The sequence below is a fragment of the Phoenix dactylifera genome, chromosome 16 (assembly GCF_051530095.1).
Source record: "Phoenix dactylifera cultivar Ajwa chromosome 16, Ajwa_hap1_PhDact_Kaust_v1.1, whole genome shotgun sequence".
Lineage (NCBI taxonomy): Eukaryota > Viridiplantae > Streptophyta > Magnoliopsida > Arecales > Arecaceae > Phoenix > Phoenix dactylifera.
The window spans coordinates 18,182,435-18,199,560 of record NC_143205.1 but is presented as its reverse complement, the minus strand read 5'-3'; the positions used below and the strand labels follow the sequence as shown (position 1 = coordinate 18,199,560).

The following is a 17,126-nucleotide window of genomic DNA, read 5'->3' as shown; positions in this document are numbered from 1 at the left end:
TCAGGATGGATGTTTACTGCTTTCTGTTTCTCCCTAGCTAACCAGAATAGAACTGCAATTGAAACACTGATGCTATGCGCTGAACCAGTAGATTGGCTTTGTTTGTACTCTTTGAAAGACATGCTTTTTTTTTCTTTTGGTTAAAAAAACTGTAATGTATAGTATATTATGATCACAATCATTATGTCTGCACCAATAAACCGATTACAAAGTACATAGAGTTACTGTCCTTTTAGGTAACATTAGGCAGGAAATAAGGTTGACAGCAGTCACTGTCTGTGGCCCTTTGTTCTGCATCTGTTCATCTATTTCATCCTTTCTATGTGATACTCCACAGTGTGCTCCTTCCACTGACGACTCTCAAGATACTTATCATAGAAACTTACATCGCCATTTGTTTTTACAGATAAAGCTGCTGTGCTTCTAGTTCCATATCGGCCCTGTTTGACGCAAAATAGTTACATGTCTATGTCACCTGGTTCAGGAAAAATCATCAAAAGGAAATGGATAGGTCCTTGTCCTTACTAATTTGGTATCAAAATCAACGAAAATAGAGCTCAACTTGAGTTCCCATTCTGGATCACAGCCTGTATTGGGCAATCTATCTTGATCAGCTTTACTTGTGTCCTGCATGAGCTTTTCAACCATCTCTTTTGCAGGAATTTCCTCCTCACCATGTTTCTGAAGTAGTTTCCTGAAATTCTTGCGAAGGCGTTGTGCCTTAAAAAAAAAAAAACATTGCATATAAACTATGGAAGATATCACATATATAAGTGCCTTAAAAAAATGAAAGATAGTTGGAAAGTATATATGCTATTGCAGCAATTAAGAACTTACTTCCAGAATTACTTATTGCTTGTATACAAGATAACATCTATAAAACTAGCTCCTTAGAACCAGTGCCATATTTCTTTTTAAGCACAGCAGCTCTCATATTACCTAGTTAATAACATGAAACCAGACCATGGAATATTGCTTGTCTTGCAAGCTTTCTTTTGGTTAAATAGAAATGACACCACACATTTACTTATGCTTACATTGGTTAGTTGCCATTTGTTGCTATAGATTTATTTAGAAATAAATACTCTGATCCAATGGTGAGATCAATGTACCAAGGTTTTAAGTCCCGGCAAGATGGAGGGCATCCCAGCCGTCTTGTCCTATTTCTGTGAGAAAATAGGATGGAGATGGGATCAGGACTCCAAAATCTATATGTGGGGAGAGAAGAAGAAAGAGAAAAGAAAAAAATGGAAGGAAAGATAAAGAAAAAAGAATGAAAAGAAAGAAAGAAAGGATGGGAGCATAAAAACAAAGAAAGGAAGGGAAGAAGGAAAAAAAGAAATAAAGGGAGGGATAAGAATAAGAGAAAAAAAGGAAATGGAAGAATGGAAAGTATAAGAAAAGAAACAACGGGAGGAAGGAAAGAGCGAAGAAAAAGAAAGAAATAAAGAAAGAAAGAAAAGAAAGAAAGAAAGGAAAGAAGGGGATAGATACGGAAGATGCCTATCGGGATATTTGACCGGGACCACTGTCAAGATGGGGCGGGACAGTGAGGCATCCCGTTCCATGGATAAACTAAGATATCCCCGTTCTATGGGATTTAAAGCCTTGCAATGTACTACTTTTCTTTTACCATGGTATTCACCAGACTTTTTGTGTTAGGAGACTCCAAAGAAATGTATACTTGATTGATTGAATGACTAGAGAAGAACTTGTTCCAGTAGAAATGTTTCTCGAGGTGTCTCTTCTAGGATTTATGTTAAACATGAAAGAAAGACAGAAATGTACTCCAGAAATATTTGACCACAAGATCAAAGGATCACTTCGATCAATCTAACTCAAACGAAATATTTCCTAAAATTTACATAGCTTCACTACTTGATCGCACATGCAAAAGTAATGATTTTCTGTGTTTCTTTTTGCTTTGTATAATGGTTCAACAGAATGATGTTAATAGATTTTGTATGACAAAAGATGTGGTTGATTATATAGATGCAACTTTGAGATAATTTGGAGATAAAAAAAGGCTTACCAGTAGAAACGCAGCAAACAAAACAAATCTATATTATAAGAGCAGTCATCAGAAAACATTCATTAATGCCATTATTTGAGATGATCCTACTACCAGCAAGTCATTGCACCTGGATTACTTGCCTACCTTGTGCCAGGGAGTATCTAACTTTGCATTTGAAAGCACATGAAGGCCTGGAGAAACAAGTTGAACAGAAACTGGCTCTTCCTTTGGCCTGTTGGAGATGCAAACCATGATTTTTGAACAAAGATCAGCCACTATCAGATTAAAACCATTGTACTCGTCTGCTTCCTTGACTATCTCCTCCGCAAACTCCAGAGGATTCTTCCTGCTCTGTAATTGAAACCACATGCCAGGGAATTAAAGAAAATCATCAGAGGAGCTTCCATTTGAAATGAAGGAACCAAAATTTACTGAAAGATGATAGAGCTGCGCACGCTCTAAGGCTGAAAATAGAGGCAAAAGAATTTAACCGAACCAGGCATATATGACTAATGAATGCAAAGAAGTTTTTCTCCATAAGATAGTGCTGTCATGATTGCAAACCCTAGCGACAGACAATTGTGACTTCAACTAAAAACAGGAGAATTTAGCGAGAGACAGGTGTGACATATTAACTTCAAAAAGACGTTTCCGCTTTTCTGCCAAAAGAGCTCGTGTAGTTCTCAGAATACACCTACTTGAGCAGCAGGGCAGGGTGGCATACCGTGTTCCTAGGCCCTACCGAAGAACCGAAAGGAAGGGGGCTTGCCTTGCTGCCCTGAACCCATAGCAGAATAGGAAGTCGACTGCCGGCCCTCAACGACAAAATTAATGGAAAAAAAAATCGATGGTTATGAATTGTAAAGCAGACATTTCTCATGGGACAAATGGCAGCCCATCTGGTATACAGTATAAAACCTTGAAAATTTCCAAATAGCTTGCCACCTCTTGTCCTAAAACCAAAGAAGAAGAAGAAGAAAAAAAAACAACCATGAATATTACTAATAATACTTGCACTAAACTGAGTATTGAGGAATTTAGAAAACAAGGTAATGAAACAAAGCAAGGTGATGTTACTATAGAATAAGCTAAATTTTGTCGGGGGTTGGTAACATAAGTAGAAGTTAGTTTTGGATCGATGACTAAATAAATAAAGATCTTCAGCTAAAGTTTCAGATGCCGATCCAGTAAAGTCGATATATTACCTGAAGAAATCTGACAGGCAACTCTCCCCTTGTCCTGGCAGTGGGAAGAACATCAGGCTCCAACACATTAGTTACAAAGGACAGTCTCCCATCCTTTGTGCACCCCATCCATGTCCCTCCTGCTACCTCATCTCTCCCTCCCAATATCTTCTGTTCGCCCTCCCCCCACCATGCCACTGGCTTTGTAGGCCTGCCAAGCAATGAACCCAATCATGGATTACCAACCATAAAACCATTGACAGTACAGCAAACTTAGCAATGCATAAAAAAAAGAGAAAACAAACAACTTTCTTCATCATAAGCATATGGACATATTATTTTCTTGTTATCATGATGCTATCTATATAAGTATATACGAACATGCATAACCTTTCGAAAGCATATCAACTTTCTTCACTCGATATATAAGTATTCCGACTCAAGAACTATCCATTGAACACCCCAAGATGAACAAAATGATTTATAAGTCTCTCGAGATTTTCCTTTGCCAATAAGAACACAAAGAAAACAACAACAAAAGCTCAAAAAGAATATTAGTGAGTCAGAACATGCCTGTCATGGAACTCATCTCTGTTGTGCACAAGGATCAGTGGGTACAAAGGGTGAGCTTGCCAAAGCCATGCAGCTATACACATTCTTCCTTTTAACTCGCTGTCTTCTTTTTCTTCTTCTCTAGCGCCGGTTTGCAGGCTTCCCTCTTCTCGTATTTAAAACTGCTATCTTTCTTGATGTTTATCCCTTCGTCACCGCCAGCGAGGTGCAAAACTGGGGCCAGCCCGCGGTAATAAGCGATAGCCAAAAGTCGGCTCAGCTATATCGAAGACTCCCATAATTGGAGATTCGGTGGGCAGGGCAGCCTCCAAAACCGTTGGGAAATTCTATGAACGCGAGGCTGCACCTTTTACGGGGCATTGAATGAGTCATGTCTAATGAGATCTGACCCAAAAGCTCTGTTTGTACTTCTATATGGCGTTTGCCGTCGCTTTTAAAATTTGAAGAATTTTGATGTTTGGGGTGTCCAATTCCAATGATGGGTTTCGATCAATGAGCATTGAGTTTCGATTTGGGCTCGTTTGGTTTCCTCAAAAGATGAAGAAAAAAAATGAGGTCAATGAAAAACATAGAGAGATAAGATTCTTATATTTCATTAAAAAAAGAGATACATATGGAATATAAAAAAATCTAATTTCTATCGGCTACAAATTTAGATTATTTTTTTTGTCTAAAAATGCCCTCAATATTTTAAATAGAATAAAATAAAGTCTTTCCCTTTATTAAAAGCATAATAAGTATTTTTCATAATTATTTTAAAAAAATAAATGCTCGACCAAATATAAGCTATTGTGTTATTTTTCTATGATCAACGAAACATGTAAAAATTACTTCCCCAGGCATCACAAATTCAAGCATCAGTTTTTCAGAAAAAAAAATTTCAGTAAAAAAAATTCTTCACATAAACCAAAAGAATCTAAAATTCTAAAATTTTTCTGTTCTAAATAGAAAGGTACAAACACTCAGCTAATTCTCAATTCATGAAAGGCGAAACAGCTTGAACTGATTCTATTTGTTATACAACAATGGTTTATTTTATGTAATATTAGGTTGATGTTTATACTTTCTCATGTTCTAAAAAATTCTGCTGAGTGTTGAAGTTGTTATATATAGACAATCTTCTGTAAAGAAGGTTTTATATTAGTGATTCTAGTGAACATGGTCCTCTTCAACTTTGGCCAAACTTTAACTGACTAAATATTGTAGTTGTTATATCTGGTTCTCAAAAAAAAAAAGGGCGCATGTCAGGGAGTTTTATTAAACATGGTTCTTTCAATGTTGGGAGGCTTTTTAGCAGTACACATGGTTCATTTAAGTCAACATGACCAAAGTTGATTGGGTTAAAAATATGATAGGTTAATTGTGTGCAATTGGACCACATACAAGTTTAGGTCAACTACCTGCATCCCATTACATACTGGATTAATACATGATGGTTGAACCATGTTTGCCCATACAAATTGTGTTTAGTCCTACCACGTCGGGTTTGAGTTGTATATTTGTATGAAAAAATGGTTGATCTTCCTTCATGATGTCGACTATTGGACCGCCCTATGCATAGATCTCAAAAACACTCCAAACTACTTTTGTTCATTTGCTTGCACAGACCTCAAAACGATAATTGCACGACCCAATGATGGATTCGTGCAAAGAATAAGAAAACATTTCGCGCCAAAGATACAACTCTTACCCATCACTTTAAGCCATGTTGAATTGCGCAATGTGGAAGGTAGAGTGTATCTCTCACATCCAAACAATGATTTAGTTGCATTTCAAATGTCCATTACGAACGCAACCCATAAAAACTAATCAAAATCTTCCACTTTCATGGTGTGCCAAACTAACTCGGCCTATTGGGCTGGCTTTTGCCACCTGGCTGAAATGCTCCAAAGTCCAAAAGAGGCTGCGTACTTTGACTGATAACCTTTCCACCTTTTTTCAAACACCCGTTTAGTTCAGCTCAAAAAGCTGTACGAATTGAACCGACCCCAATTATTATGCTCACGAATTAATTTGTTGAACTACATTAGAATAAGAACCTTTATCTTACTATTATCTCCCATATCAGCTTCTTAGTGACAACTGACTTTCATGAGAATTGTTATGGGTTGTTGCAAAATTTGTAAATGACCATATTTTATTAATTTAAAATGGGAAAAAAAAAGATTAGTATCTGAAAATAAATATCTTTTTCGTAACAATTTACAGTTGATTAAATAAAACATATTTTTCAGCTGGCAAGAGATTGGATTTCTTCAAATTGTTACTTGTAATGACTGTAATAATTTTGTCGTAGATGTAGGAATTTTGTAACTGCTGTAATAATTCTGTAACGGCTGTTATTTAGACCAGATGCAATTCACCTCTACCACGCGCCAAAAAAAAAACAAAGTAACGAAAATTTAAAAATAGATGAATGCAATCTGGCAACCCCACATTGGGACAAAGTTATAGACCTGAATGCTTGCTTTATTTTTTTGGTGACTCAAAGTTTTTGACTCCAAAAAACACTCAGCTGGTGCATTGTAATCCCATTGCTCCCTTGAATTCTTATTGCAAAATGTGCCACATAATGAATTAAAATGAATAATCAAGTTATCTTGAAAATAACATAAAAAAATATGGACAAACTAAGAAATTGACCTTGACAAGTTCGACCATGTTACATACCAAATCTTTTAAATTGGATCATATAGGTTGGCTCATATATAGTTAAATTGGTCGGGTATGGCTCAAGTTCCTTGTGCTAGGGTCCCAAATTGAACCGTCCCATTGCCTTGGGTGCACAAATTCTAAACCCGCATAAAACTTATATGCGGATGTTCATAAGCAGGCGGCTTCCCTCGGCCCACGCGGGAAAGAGCCGCGAAAGCGCGGGCGGCTGTCACGTGCGAGGTCCTTCCGAAAGGTCCAAAAACAAATCCAAAATAGAACAAAAAACTATTAGTAAAAAATCGCCACCCATCCCCTGTGCTTAGAGAGACAATTTAAGAGAGAGAAAGAAAAGGGCTAGAGAGAGAAGGGGGGAGAGAGAGAGAGGACAGAGAAAGCGAGGGGGCGGGGCAGCCGTTCGAAAAAATGGGCACCAACAACCATGTAGAGCCGAAGAGGAGGAAGAAGAAGGGCCGCCCCTCTCTCCTCGACCTCCAGAAACGTAGCCTCCGACTCCAACACCAACAAGAACAGAAGAAAAACCCTAACCCTAACCCCAATCCCAACCCCTACCTCCGATTCCCCGCCTCCTCCTACTCCTCACCCGGCCGCCGCGCCACCCGCCGGAACCTGAGTCCCGACCCCGGCGCCGACGCCAACGCAGCCCCAGACGACGACGAGGATGACGACGATTCCACCGGAAGGAGGAAAGAGAAGAAGCTCCGTTTCGTCCTTCGCATCCCCGCCCACGGCGCCAATTCCGCCTCCGATTCCGACGGTGCCGCCGCCGGCGCAAGGAAGCGCAAGATCGATGCCTTGGTCGCCGATCGGGATGAGGTGCGCTTCTTTTTCCTCCCTGTTTCTTTCAACATAAATCTGAAATTGGTTGATTTCTGGCTTTTTCTCCTTTTTTGGCGGTTGTGGAGAGGGGATCGGGATGGGGAGAGGGAGGGGTTTTGGAATTTAAAGGCGGACCGGGGGGGAGGGGGAGGGATTTGGGGTTTTGTACGATTTGGGTTACGGATCGGGAATCTATGCGGCCATCTCGGTGGGGGTTGTGTCTCCTTGGATTCCGTTCTTTTTTGGGGATTTTATTTATTACTTATTTATTTAATTTGTCTCGCTGATGGATTTCCATACTGAGGATGTTTTCGGATTTGACTAGGTCAACCTTTCCAATCATTTCTTCAAAACCTACGTGCCTTTTCTTGGTGGAATTTTTTGAACTTTTTTAATCAGGGTGGATTTATTTCCTTTTATTTGTTATTACTATTGTTATTTGTGGAAATAGTACACTGATCTATGCAAAAAAAAAAAGATCACCTCTGTCCACTTCCATTTCTTTTTGTTCCCCCCTTTTATTTATTTTTTTCTAATGTTAATGGGGTACATGTAGATCTGTTAGTTTTTGTCCGTTTTTTGTTCCCTGCTGTGTGTTTTTTTTTTTTTTTTTTGATTTTTTTGACTGATTTGTTAATCTGTTTTCTTGCAGCTAGAAAGGCGGAATTCTGCCTCGAAAGCGACGGATCCTTCCCAAGGTTTGGTTTCTCGTGCATTTATTTCGAGAAGGGGAAGATAAAATCTACGTTCAAACGAGTGGGGGTTTTTTTGTGATGTTTGTTTATTTGTTTTGGAGCTTTCAGATTCCGGGCCCACGACTCCTTTGCCGGACAAAAAGTTGTTGGTTTTCATCCTGGATAGGCTGCAGAAGTGAGTGCTCTGGTTTCTTTATTTGAATCTCACCTGCATCTCTCCCCTTCTATTTTATTTTCTCTGTGTTTTACTTCCATCTTCGAAGTGTTGCATCCAAGTATTTTGATTTGAGTTTCTGCTTTACCATCAGGAAGGATAGCTATGGTGTTTTTTCGGAGCCTGTGGATCCAAATGAGGTGTATTTCGGAAGCTATTATTGCTATTTTTTACAGAAAAAGTGTTTTTTTTCTATGACTTTTTTGCTGGCATACCAGATCCTTTTCTGTTGAACTGATGTTTTACTGACCGATGCCTACAGCTTCCGGATTACCATGATATCATTGAGCATCCAATGGATTTTGGAACCATCCGGAAGAAGCTTTCAAGTGGAGCATATGCGAACTTGGAACAGTTTGAGGTCAGTAACCAATAGTGCACTGTATGGCTGTTTTATGAACTACTGGTTCTGCATTACTAGATTTCTGCATACCCAAATCTGATTTTCTATTTTGTGTATATATGTATTCTTGTTTGTTGGTAAAAGCCTCAGCATGTATTTGTTGGGTATTTTTTCATATGGGATCTAAGTAAATCCATGATGGAATCCTATGGTTTCCATTTTGCTCTAGATGCTCTTGCTATATTTGGTTCGAGCTTGTTGTGGCGGACTATTTACCCCTCATTCTTTTCTTCTTTTGATCTATCGGTACTTTTGAGCTGGAGTTACTTTAATTTAATTTCTGCAACCATTTTTCTCTCAAAATTTCAGTAACAGTTGGAACAATTTTTGCTTAGAGATGTTGGATTTAATAGGATGCACTTTTCCCGTTGATTGTATAAACATGCTTTGAAATTATTCTTTGGTACAAAGTTTATATAAGATAAATTATGTGCCTAATTATGAAACAAGTATTATTATATTTAGTGACTCCAGTTCTTAGAAATAGTTTTTTTATAACAAATCCTTCAGCATGTAGCTCCAGCATGTGTTATGATGCCTGCTCTATTGCTTCCTAGGTCAATAGTTATGTTAGCATGGCATCATGATATCATATGGTTGCCCTTTTTAATATCTGTACCTCTATTTTTCTTGTGCTGCTTATGGGAATGTTCGCATCTTCAGAAATCCATCTTTCAAAATGATTGAATAACTACTGCTGTTATATGTTCCATTTTATCTAGTTCTATCAGGAGTACAGATTGCTGCATAATTTGTAATATGCTCTTTCTTATGAACAGAAGTTGGGAAGCATGCTATTCCAGTTCTAAGATTTTTCTTCTTTAAATCTTGTAGAAAATTCTCAATGTCGAGTAGCGTCATTCTTTATGAGAGAATAAGTAAAAGCAATAGATTTTTTTATGTGGAAGAGAGGAAAAAATATCAAAATAGGTTCCTTATTTCTTGGAGTATGCTAGAGGTTAAAATTTCTTAGCCTGGCAAGAGCTTTCTGAGCAAAATCAGTTATGGTTTATAAGTAAGGTATTCACTTGATTATAATCACAAAGGTGTTCACTTGATTATAATCACAATCAACATCTTATACTGGCAATATAAGCCGTAATGACTGGGGGCTTGTTGCAGTGGGCCCCCCAAGGTTTTGGGTTCGAATTCTGGATGAAGCATCCCCAAGCATTGGAACCTGGGTAATTATATCCTGGAGTGGGCTTCCCTCCATTTTCTCTAATGAAAAGAAGGAAGGTTTAAGCTGTAATCAGAAAACCTTATTCATCCTTTGACGTCGTATTTGTCATGCAGCTGAGCTACTCTCTTTTGAAAAACACAATGAAAATATAAACTTAATCGGTTTTATCAATGAAAAGGTAAAGAGGCCCTGGCTTGCTCATTTCAACTGTTTAAGGATTGATGTGGATCCATGTTCAAGAATATATTTAGAATTTTTTTATCACTTCTATATATGAATATTATTCATATTATTTGTTTAGAGCTCAAAAAGGTTAGTGGAGATCTATGATAAAGTAGAACATGGACTTCTGTAAGTCAAGTTACATGCTTGAAGTATCAAATTTCATTGTGTTGCAGGAAAGTATTTAAGGAAAAAATATCTCTGGCAATCTATCCTTACTGAGTATTGAAGAGAAGATGAGGCTAGCCCTGTTCTTGGATGTGGATAGTTTCTTAGAACACCCTGTTCTTGGTTTGGTGCAAAATGCTTTCAGAAATTCTTTCTAATATTTGCAAAAAGAAGGGCTGAAATATTGTATGTACCATCCTGTATTTGCTGATATTGTCAGTATGATACGGGCTGGTATGCTCTAATACTGGACAAACCAGGTCTATGTTGTGCTGTATCGATGTGTATTGATCCCATATTCCCATAATACTCAGTTTATTTATTTGTTGGTTGGTTTATTAGTGCCTAGGTGAATTGCTCCCATAGTGACCCCAAGCTGGTGATTGTATCATACAAGCTGCCCATCAAAAGGATGCTGATCCTTGAGATTTCGACCCTTGATACAAAGTATTACTCCGTTAACAAGGCGAACACAACCTCTAGATAAACAAGTATTGCACCATTGCAGGAAAAACACTGGGGAGCTACACATCACCATGTATAACTTAAGATATCGCTATCAAGTATTTTACACCCTTATCTATCATCAAATCCATTAAGAACATAATTCTTGTAGTGTATGCTATCAAGGATTCATTTAAATCCGGCAGTGCACTTTCTGAAAACCATATGTTTTCAGGATTGTCCTTTTTTCAAAAAAAAAATAAATTATAGTTTCTATTCCTTGATAGATGCCTCATATTTGTTATTTTTGCTCATTCAGTCAAAAACTAGTTTTATAGATCGTTTTTGAATTCTTATACTAAGATTTTTACACTTCAGAATGCACCTTACTGTGATCAAAATGAGATCGAATTTAAGAAACTAGTTTAATCTGTAGGATATCTCTAATCATTAGTATAACCATTAGACCTTGTCCCAAATCTTTGGAGGCTTTATGAATCCTGATTTGCCACTCACACCTATCATGCGCTGCCTTTGCTGTTATTGTAAGCCTTTCCAGATCCAATGTCTTTAACTACCCTTCATGAGTCTTTTTTTCTTGTTTGTTTTAAACCTCCAAAACAATATTAAACACTGCATTCTTACTAAGCCCTCGTATTTTGTTGAATGTCAGACACTCAGACTAGCTTGTCTCTACATTGTTGTCTTAAAAGTTAAAAGTAATGTGCACCTACAGCTCCACCCCCTTCCTTGCTTTATCCTTCCAAACTCTATCACTCATATATCTCAAGTTTCTTATTTCTACTATGTTTATCTTCTTTGCTTGGATCCTTATTATTATACAACAATAACAATCTAAACCTCACATTATCACACAATTCCTTGCCTTTTTTCCCCCTAAAATCCCGTAAGTTCTCAAGCAGTGCATTAGTCATAATTATCACTGAAGCGTCGATGCACCTCATTTTTGCAGCTCTTATTTATTAGAATTGCAGTCATCTTTCATTCTTTTATATTAGGTCCAAGTTATCGAAATTAGTCCCACTATACCTTCTCTTTCCTATCATATTTAATTGAGGCCTTGTTTTTCTTAATGTTTCCATCGAAACTGAATCTGCTTTTGTCCACTGATTTCTAAGCTGTCACCTCTCATTCTCTGCTGCATAATTCTAATCCAACATTTAAGCATGTTCTCCTCTCTTGCCACCCCACCCTACCGAGATCATATCATCTACAAATAACATACACATTGCTCCATCTTGAATTTTGATGATTGGTTCATTGGTAAGGAGACTGGGCTAAGTGCAGATGCTTTGTTTAAGCCCAGCATTTCTGGGGCTTCACTCATCCTGACTCAACTACTCGACCCTTGTAACCAAGTGTCCTTTATGCCATCCTTTATTTGCATTTTCCATTTATGTCACCTTCCTTAATACTTTCCTTGAAATTACAAGTCTAGCTCTTTTATTAGGTTATTATTTAACATAGTAGGATATGCAAGTTTTTAAAAGCTTGTATCTAGAAGGTGAGTATGAAGTGTGCAAATATAGTTTGTGATAGAATTGCATGGAAAATATAATTTGGTTGGTAAAATTTGATGATCCAATGGTTTAACATGTACATAGGTGGTTTTTAGTGTATGCATTATGGTTGTCATAAGTAGATATTGAACTAATGTTGGCTTATTTATATAGTAATATATTTTTTTTAAGGACTGAAAAATGCCTTCGAAGCGTGCTTTAGCAGAGTTATTGATAGATACACCAAGTTGTCATGGATATGCACCTGACACACAAAGGTGACCTGAACCTGATGGTATGATGATCTTTCCATGGAGAGACCATTCCTGTTTCCTTTTTCATTGACACCTCACATTCTCTTTGGCTCCACTGCAAACAGCTGATGCACTTGCATGTCTCTAAGGTATGACCTTACATACTAGGGTGTTTTCTCCATTGACTGGTGCCACTATCCATCCTGCTCTAAGATGACGAAGGCACTTATGACACCATTAATCTTCAGTTATTAAATGATCTGAATATGATGTGACAGAGGGTAGAGCCAGGATCTTTCCTCTTTTCTTTGGTGGTGGTATTTTTTTTTTGGGGGGGGGGTGTATGTGGGGTGCAACTGCATGACATGTTTGAAGGTTATAAATAAATCCGAGACTTGATAGTGAATCACTTGCTTTTAGAGATAATGTTACTGCAATAGAGTTCTTCATAGCAGTCATGCTATAATGCTGATAACTTGTTATAATTAAACAGTTTTCCTTGTTAAACTATTAGGAACCTACCATTGATGATTAGCTTCAAACTATTGTAAATAAGCATAATAGGGAATGAGACAGCACCAAATGAGTTTCATAAAAGTTTAAAAAATACAAATACACCATGATAGAGCTGTCACTGGTAATCAATGATATATTTGACAGACACTATTTGAGTTCAAATCTTCTCAGTTCATGCGTCTGCCCAATCATTCTCGTTGAATCAAACACCACTCTCCACTGTACCAGTCCTGCTATTTGTCCAGTTGCTTACTATTGTTAGGTAGCTGCTTTGTTGGCAAGCGAATTAACTGCAATGGCTGGACAGGAACCCGAACTGAAGAGGATGAAAACCTGTACAACCCTAAGCAGATAAGAAGATTTATCTAAATATCTAACGCCGGTATATAATGGACTTACAAGGTTACATAATCAGAAATTCATATTCTCTATGAGGAACCTGCGAACTATTTTGTTTTCGAAGGAAAACACAAAACAAAGCATAACTATGTCATGATATTTTGTGATGCTCAGTTGGCATCTTATCAAGTATGCCTGGTTTTGCTCTTAAGAACGCATTTCATGAAATTATTTTACTGTTAAAGATATATGCATGATCAGCTGAAACTCTTGTTTTTTTCTTTATTTAATCAAAGCTTGAATCTTTGTTTTCTCAAACAGGGGAATCTATAGGATTCATAAACAAGTTTATGTTTGCCTGAGGCAGAAAGGAGGCAAACATCGATAGACGAGTAAATCTGTGTTAAATATATATTTATTTGTTAACCTTGTGTTTGATAAACCTAAGAGCAGTGCAAGTTAGTTTCTAAATTTGTATTCTTCCAGTATTGGCACAGTTGATGTGTCTTCTCACTGCTAGATAATTTTGAAGCCCACATTATTATGCTGTTGTTTGAATTACAATTGCTACATCATCTGCCTGGCAGAAGAGCTAGATCCAATGATAACCCTTCCAAGGCAATCATTTTCTTTGATTAGACTAGCTTCATGATGTATATTTGATTGTTTTGGCTTCCTTCCATGTTTTACTTGTAAGAATGGACTGACATTTGCTGTCATTTGCTTTCTCTATTATCATCATTGAAGTTTGAAACTGGACCTCGTTTTCTGGTCAGGCCAAAGGAATTTTGACTTGGATTTTGTATGTTTTTGCAGAAAGATGTTTTCTTAATTAGCTCAAATGCAATGCGATACAATGCACGAGATACAATTTATTATCGACAGGTATGTGTTGCGATCCAGATCTCTATAAATGCTCCTGGGTTATGGAGTAATACATTGGATGTATCTGCTTGTATTTGTGTGTATATTAGTCTTGATAAGTGCTCTGTCCTTACAGGCACGATCCATCCAAGAGCTTGCAACAAAGAACTTTGAGAATCTTAGACAAGAAAGTGATGATAATGAGCCAGAACCAAAGCCTGTGCGGAGAGGCAGGCCGCCAAGCAAGAAAACTGTCAAACAATCAGTCGGCAGGCCTCCTTCTGATCGTGTTGGTTCTGATTTCTCCCCTGGTGCAACACTTGCCAGTGCTGGAGATAATGGTCACTTCTCGAACTTGGCCAATGATTTGTCGAGAAGAGGGTCGGCGGTGGATAAGCCTAGGATTGCAGATTTACCTGGAGGAGCGTATCATCTTCGCAATGCCGATACTCATAGTTGGATCAGTGGGCATAGAACAGAGAGAAATGAAGATTTTTCAGGTAAGTGATTATGCATTCAACATAACATCCCTTCAGTTATGTGCTTTTAGAACTGAAAATATAATTTTGGTTGCATCCCTTTTTTTTTTTTAAGATTTGAGGCACGGTTTTCTTTCCTTTTATGGGTCTGGTGCTGAGTCCCTTCCTTTTGTTGGTCCTATCTTGCAGGTTCTGGGATGAAGAATGTTTCAACGAAATATGGAAAGAAACTTTCTGCTATAGATGAAAATCGTCGCAATACATATAAGCAACCCCAGCTGTCAACCTCTGTGTATGAGCCAGCAGTCTTAACTGCATTGGACGGGGAGAGGAAGCAGCTGGTGCCAGTAAGTTCTGGCTGCTGCTCAGGAACCTTTTCTTTTATAATTTTCTTCATGGCATGATTAATATGGGGTCAATGGATCGGCTGTATTTCACTTTGCATTATTTTACTGGAATTTGTTCAAATTAATGCGAAAAAATATACAAAAATTAATATGAAAATTTATTTTTCACATGTGCCTCCATTGAAAATCATGAGACTGTTTTTTTTTTATTGTTTTCTCTCGTATTTAATAATTTTTCTTATTCAAATAATAGTTACCTTGCAAAGTATTGCCTTTGCCATCTGTAACAATGATTTGATTGAAAAACAGGTGGGTCTTCATATGGAGCATGCATATGCACGGAGCTTGGCTCGATTTGCTGCAAACCTTGGCCCCATTGGTTGGGAAATTGCTGCCAAACAGATTCAACGAGCGCTTCCTCGTGGGATGAGGTTTGGCCCTGGATGGGTTGGCGAAAGCGAAGTGCCACATCAATCTCGGCCACTACTTTCTACATCTCTGCTTTCTGCATTCCAACCAAAGATTACATCGCCCACCATGACAGTATCAACAGCTGAACCTTCCAATAACTTGACTGCTGAGGGAAGCCAGGTTATCACGAGTGTTCCACTACCGGCTTTGACATGTGCTGTGCCAAGCAGACCCACCAACTCCACAGATCGCTCAGAGCCTGCAGCAGTGGTTAACTATGGAAGCCTAGGGAATAGTGGTGGTGTTATTCAGCCCAAGACTCTTCATCAGAATGCAGCAATTCAACCTAATGTGAATGGTTTCAATACCTCTTTGGTGTTTAATCTGCCTTCTCATGCTGGAAAAGTGCTTAGACCATCCAGGCCACCTGGGAGCTCTTGTCCAACAGAGGTAATGAATACCTATGCTGGAGCTTTCGGTGCAGTTTCTAGAAGCAACAACAGTCACATCAACCAGGCACCTTTGAACCAATCAAATGCGGACAAGATGGTGGTGCGTAATCCAAGTTCATCGTCAAATTCTGGCAGTCACTTCCTGGGTTCTGGCCACAGTTCTCAAGGGCCATGGCGGGGCTTGTCGAATGCGAAGCCTGGTTCTGTCTCCCCTGATCTAAACGTTGGGTTCCAGTCAACGGGGTCACCAGTGCCAGGTGTTTTGGTAGATTCCCAGCATCCTGATTTAGCATTACAGCTATGATGGTGTAACTTAATCCATCCCCTGTTTGGCGTGGACGGAGAGATAAGTCTTGAATTTGCTAGGTGATGTCGAAGTGGATGGAGAGTGATACAGGGGATGGATGGTGAATTTTTTTTAACAATTATTCATACCAGCATTGTGTTGTAGAAGTTCTGAGGGCGCATTTGTACAGATTAATTAAAATTAAAATTAATTCTCCAGATGAAACTGTTTCATAGTTGTATTGAATCCAGGGTTTAAGAATACAGATTCTGCTTTCATATCCAGATGATTGCCCTTTTGGCCAATCGATCTTATGGAGCTAACGAATTCTTGGTGGTTTTCCAGTATCTTGCAGTTTGTGTTTTGAGAGTCAAATTGAACGTTCTGCTGAAATCAGGTCCTAGATTTTATCTTGCTTGGGGGATTGATTTTGCTTTATTGAAGTGCTTTCTAGAATCCATATGTAGGCCTAGTTTGTGATGAACCTACAGGGGTTGACCCACAACTCTGGAAGTGCAAAATCGTATTCGAATTTTATCAAATTGATGAAAAAGATTGTCCCAGTCCATGCTCAAGTCCTAAGTCACAGATAAAGAAAACAAATCTCCTTTGATCAATCAGTATAATATGATTTTTGCTGCCACAAAATCTCCCAGACATCTAAAGTCAGTTCTTGAATCTTGTGGGTATGCTCCAAAAAAATAGGAAAGCTGGTAAAATCTTCTGTTGAAGGAACAAGATACCCTAAATACCCTATGTTGGATGGTTCAGATATCTTTTATAAATTATTATAAAATGTTTACATGCAGCTCTTCCACGACCCGCTTCTTCGTTTTGACCACCGAGGTAGGGAATAACTCCATGCAGCTTGAGAATCCCTCCCTCATTGTAAGATGCCTCCCATTGTGCTCTCTCTCTATCTCTCTCACCCGCACGCTCACCAAGAGGTCTATTGGTTGGCACCCTCTCTCCAAACCACGGGAAGGTGAAAAAAATTAAAATAACTACAAGGAACACTCATCACAGACATTTATCTTATATGGATAATATACATTCCATCGATGTC

The 17,126-nt window shown here is 38.3% G+C and overlaps 2 protein-coding genes across 2 annotated transcripts; one reads left to right on the top strand and one right to left on the bottom strand.

Moving 5' to 3' along the window:
• Nucleotides 1-97: 97 nt before the first annotated feature.
• Nucleotides 98-3,968, bottom strand: LOC103701101 (uncharacterized). The gene is made up of 5 exons (XM_008783070.6): nt 3,772-3,968; nt 3,220-3,409; nt 2,159-2,365; nt 526-720; nt 98-440 (listed from the first exon to the last, which is right to left on the bottom strand). Exons 1-5 carry the CDS (start codon nt 3,852-3,854, stop codon nt 306-308), a joined length of 810 nt encoding a protein of 269 aa, XP_008781292.4. The 5' UTR covers nt 3,855-3,968; the 3' UTR covers nt 98-305.
• Nucleotides 3,969-6,701: 2,733 nt separating this feature from the next.
• Nucleotides 6,702-16,278, top strand: LOC103713172 (uncharacterized). Its single transcript, XM_008799999.6, has 9 exons — nt 6,702-7,260; nt 7,916-7,961; nt 8,067-8,133; nt 8,267-8,312; nt 8,435-8,533; nt 14,038-14,106; nt 14,222-14,585; nt 14,754-14,911; nt 15,221-16,278. The coding sequence occupies exons 1-9, from the start codon at nt 6,850-6,852 to the stop codon at nt 16,076-16,078; spliced, it is 2,118 nt and encodes a 705-aa protein (XP_008798221.3). The 5' UTR covers nt 6,702-6,849; the 3' UTR covers nt 16,079-16,278.
• The last annotated feature ends 848 nt before the right edge of the window (nt 16,279-17,126 follow it).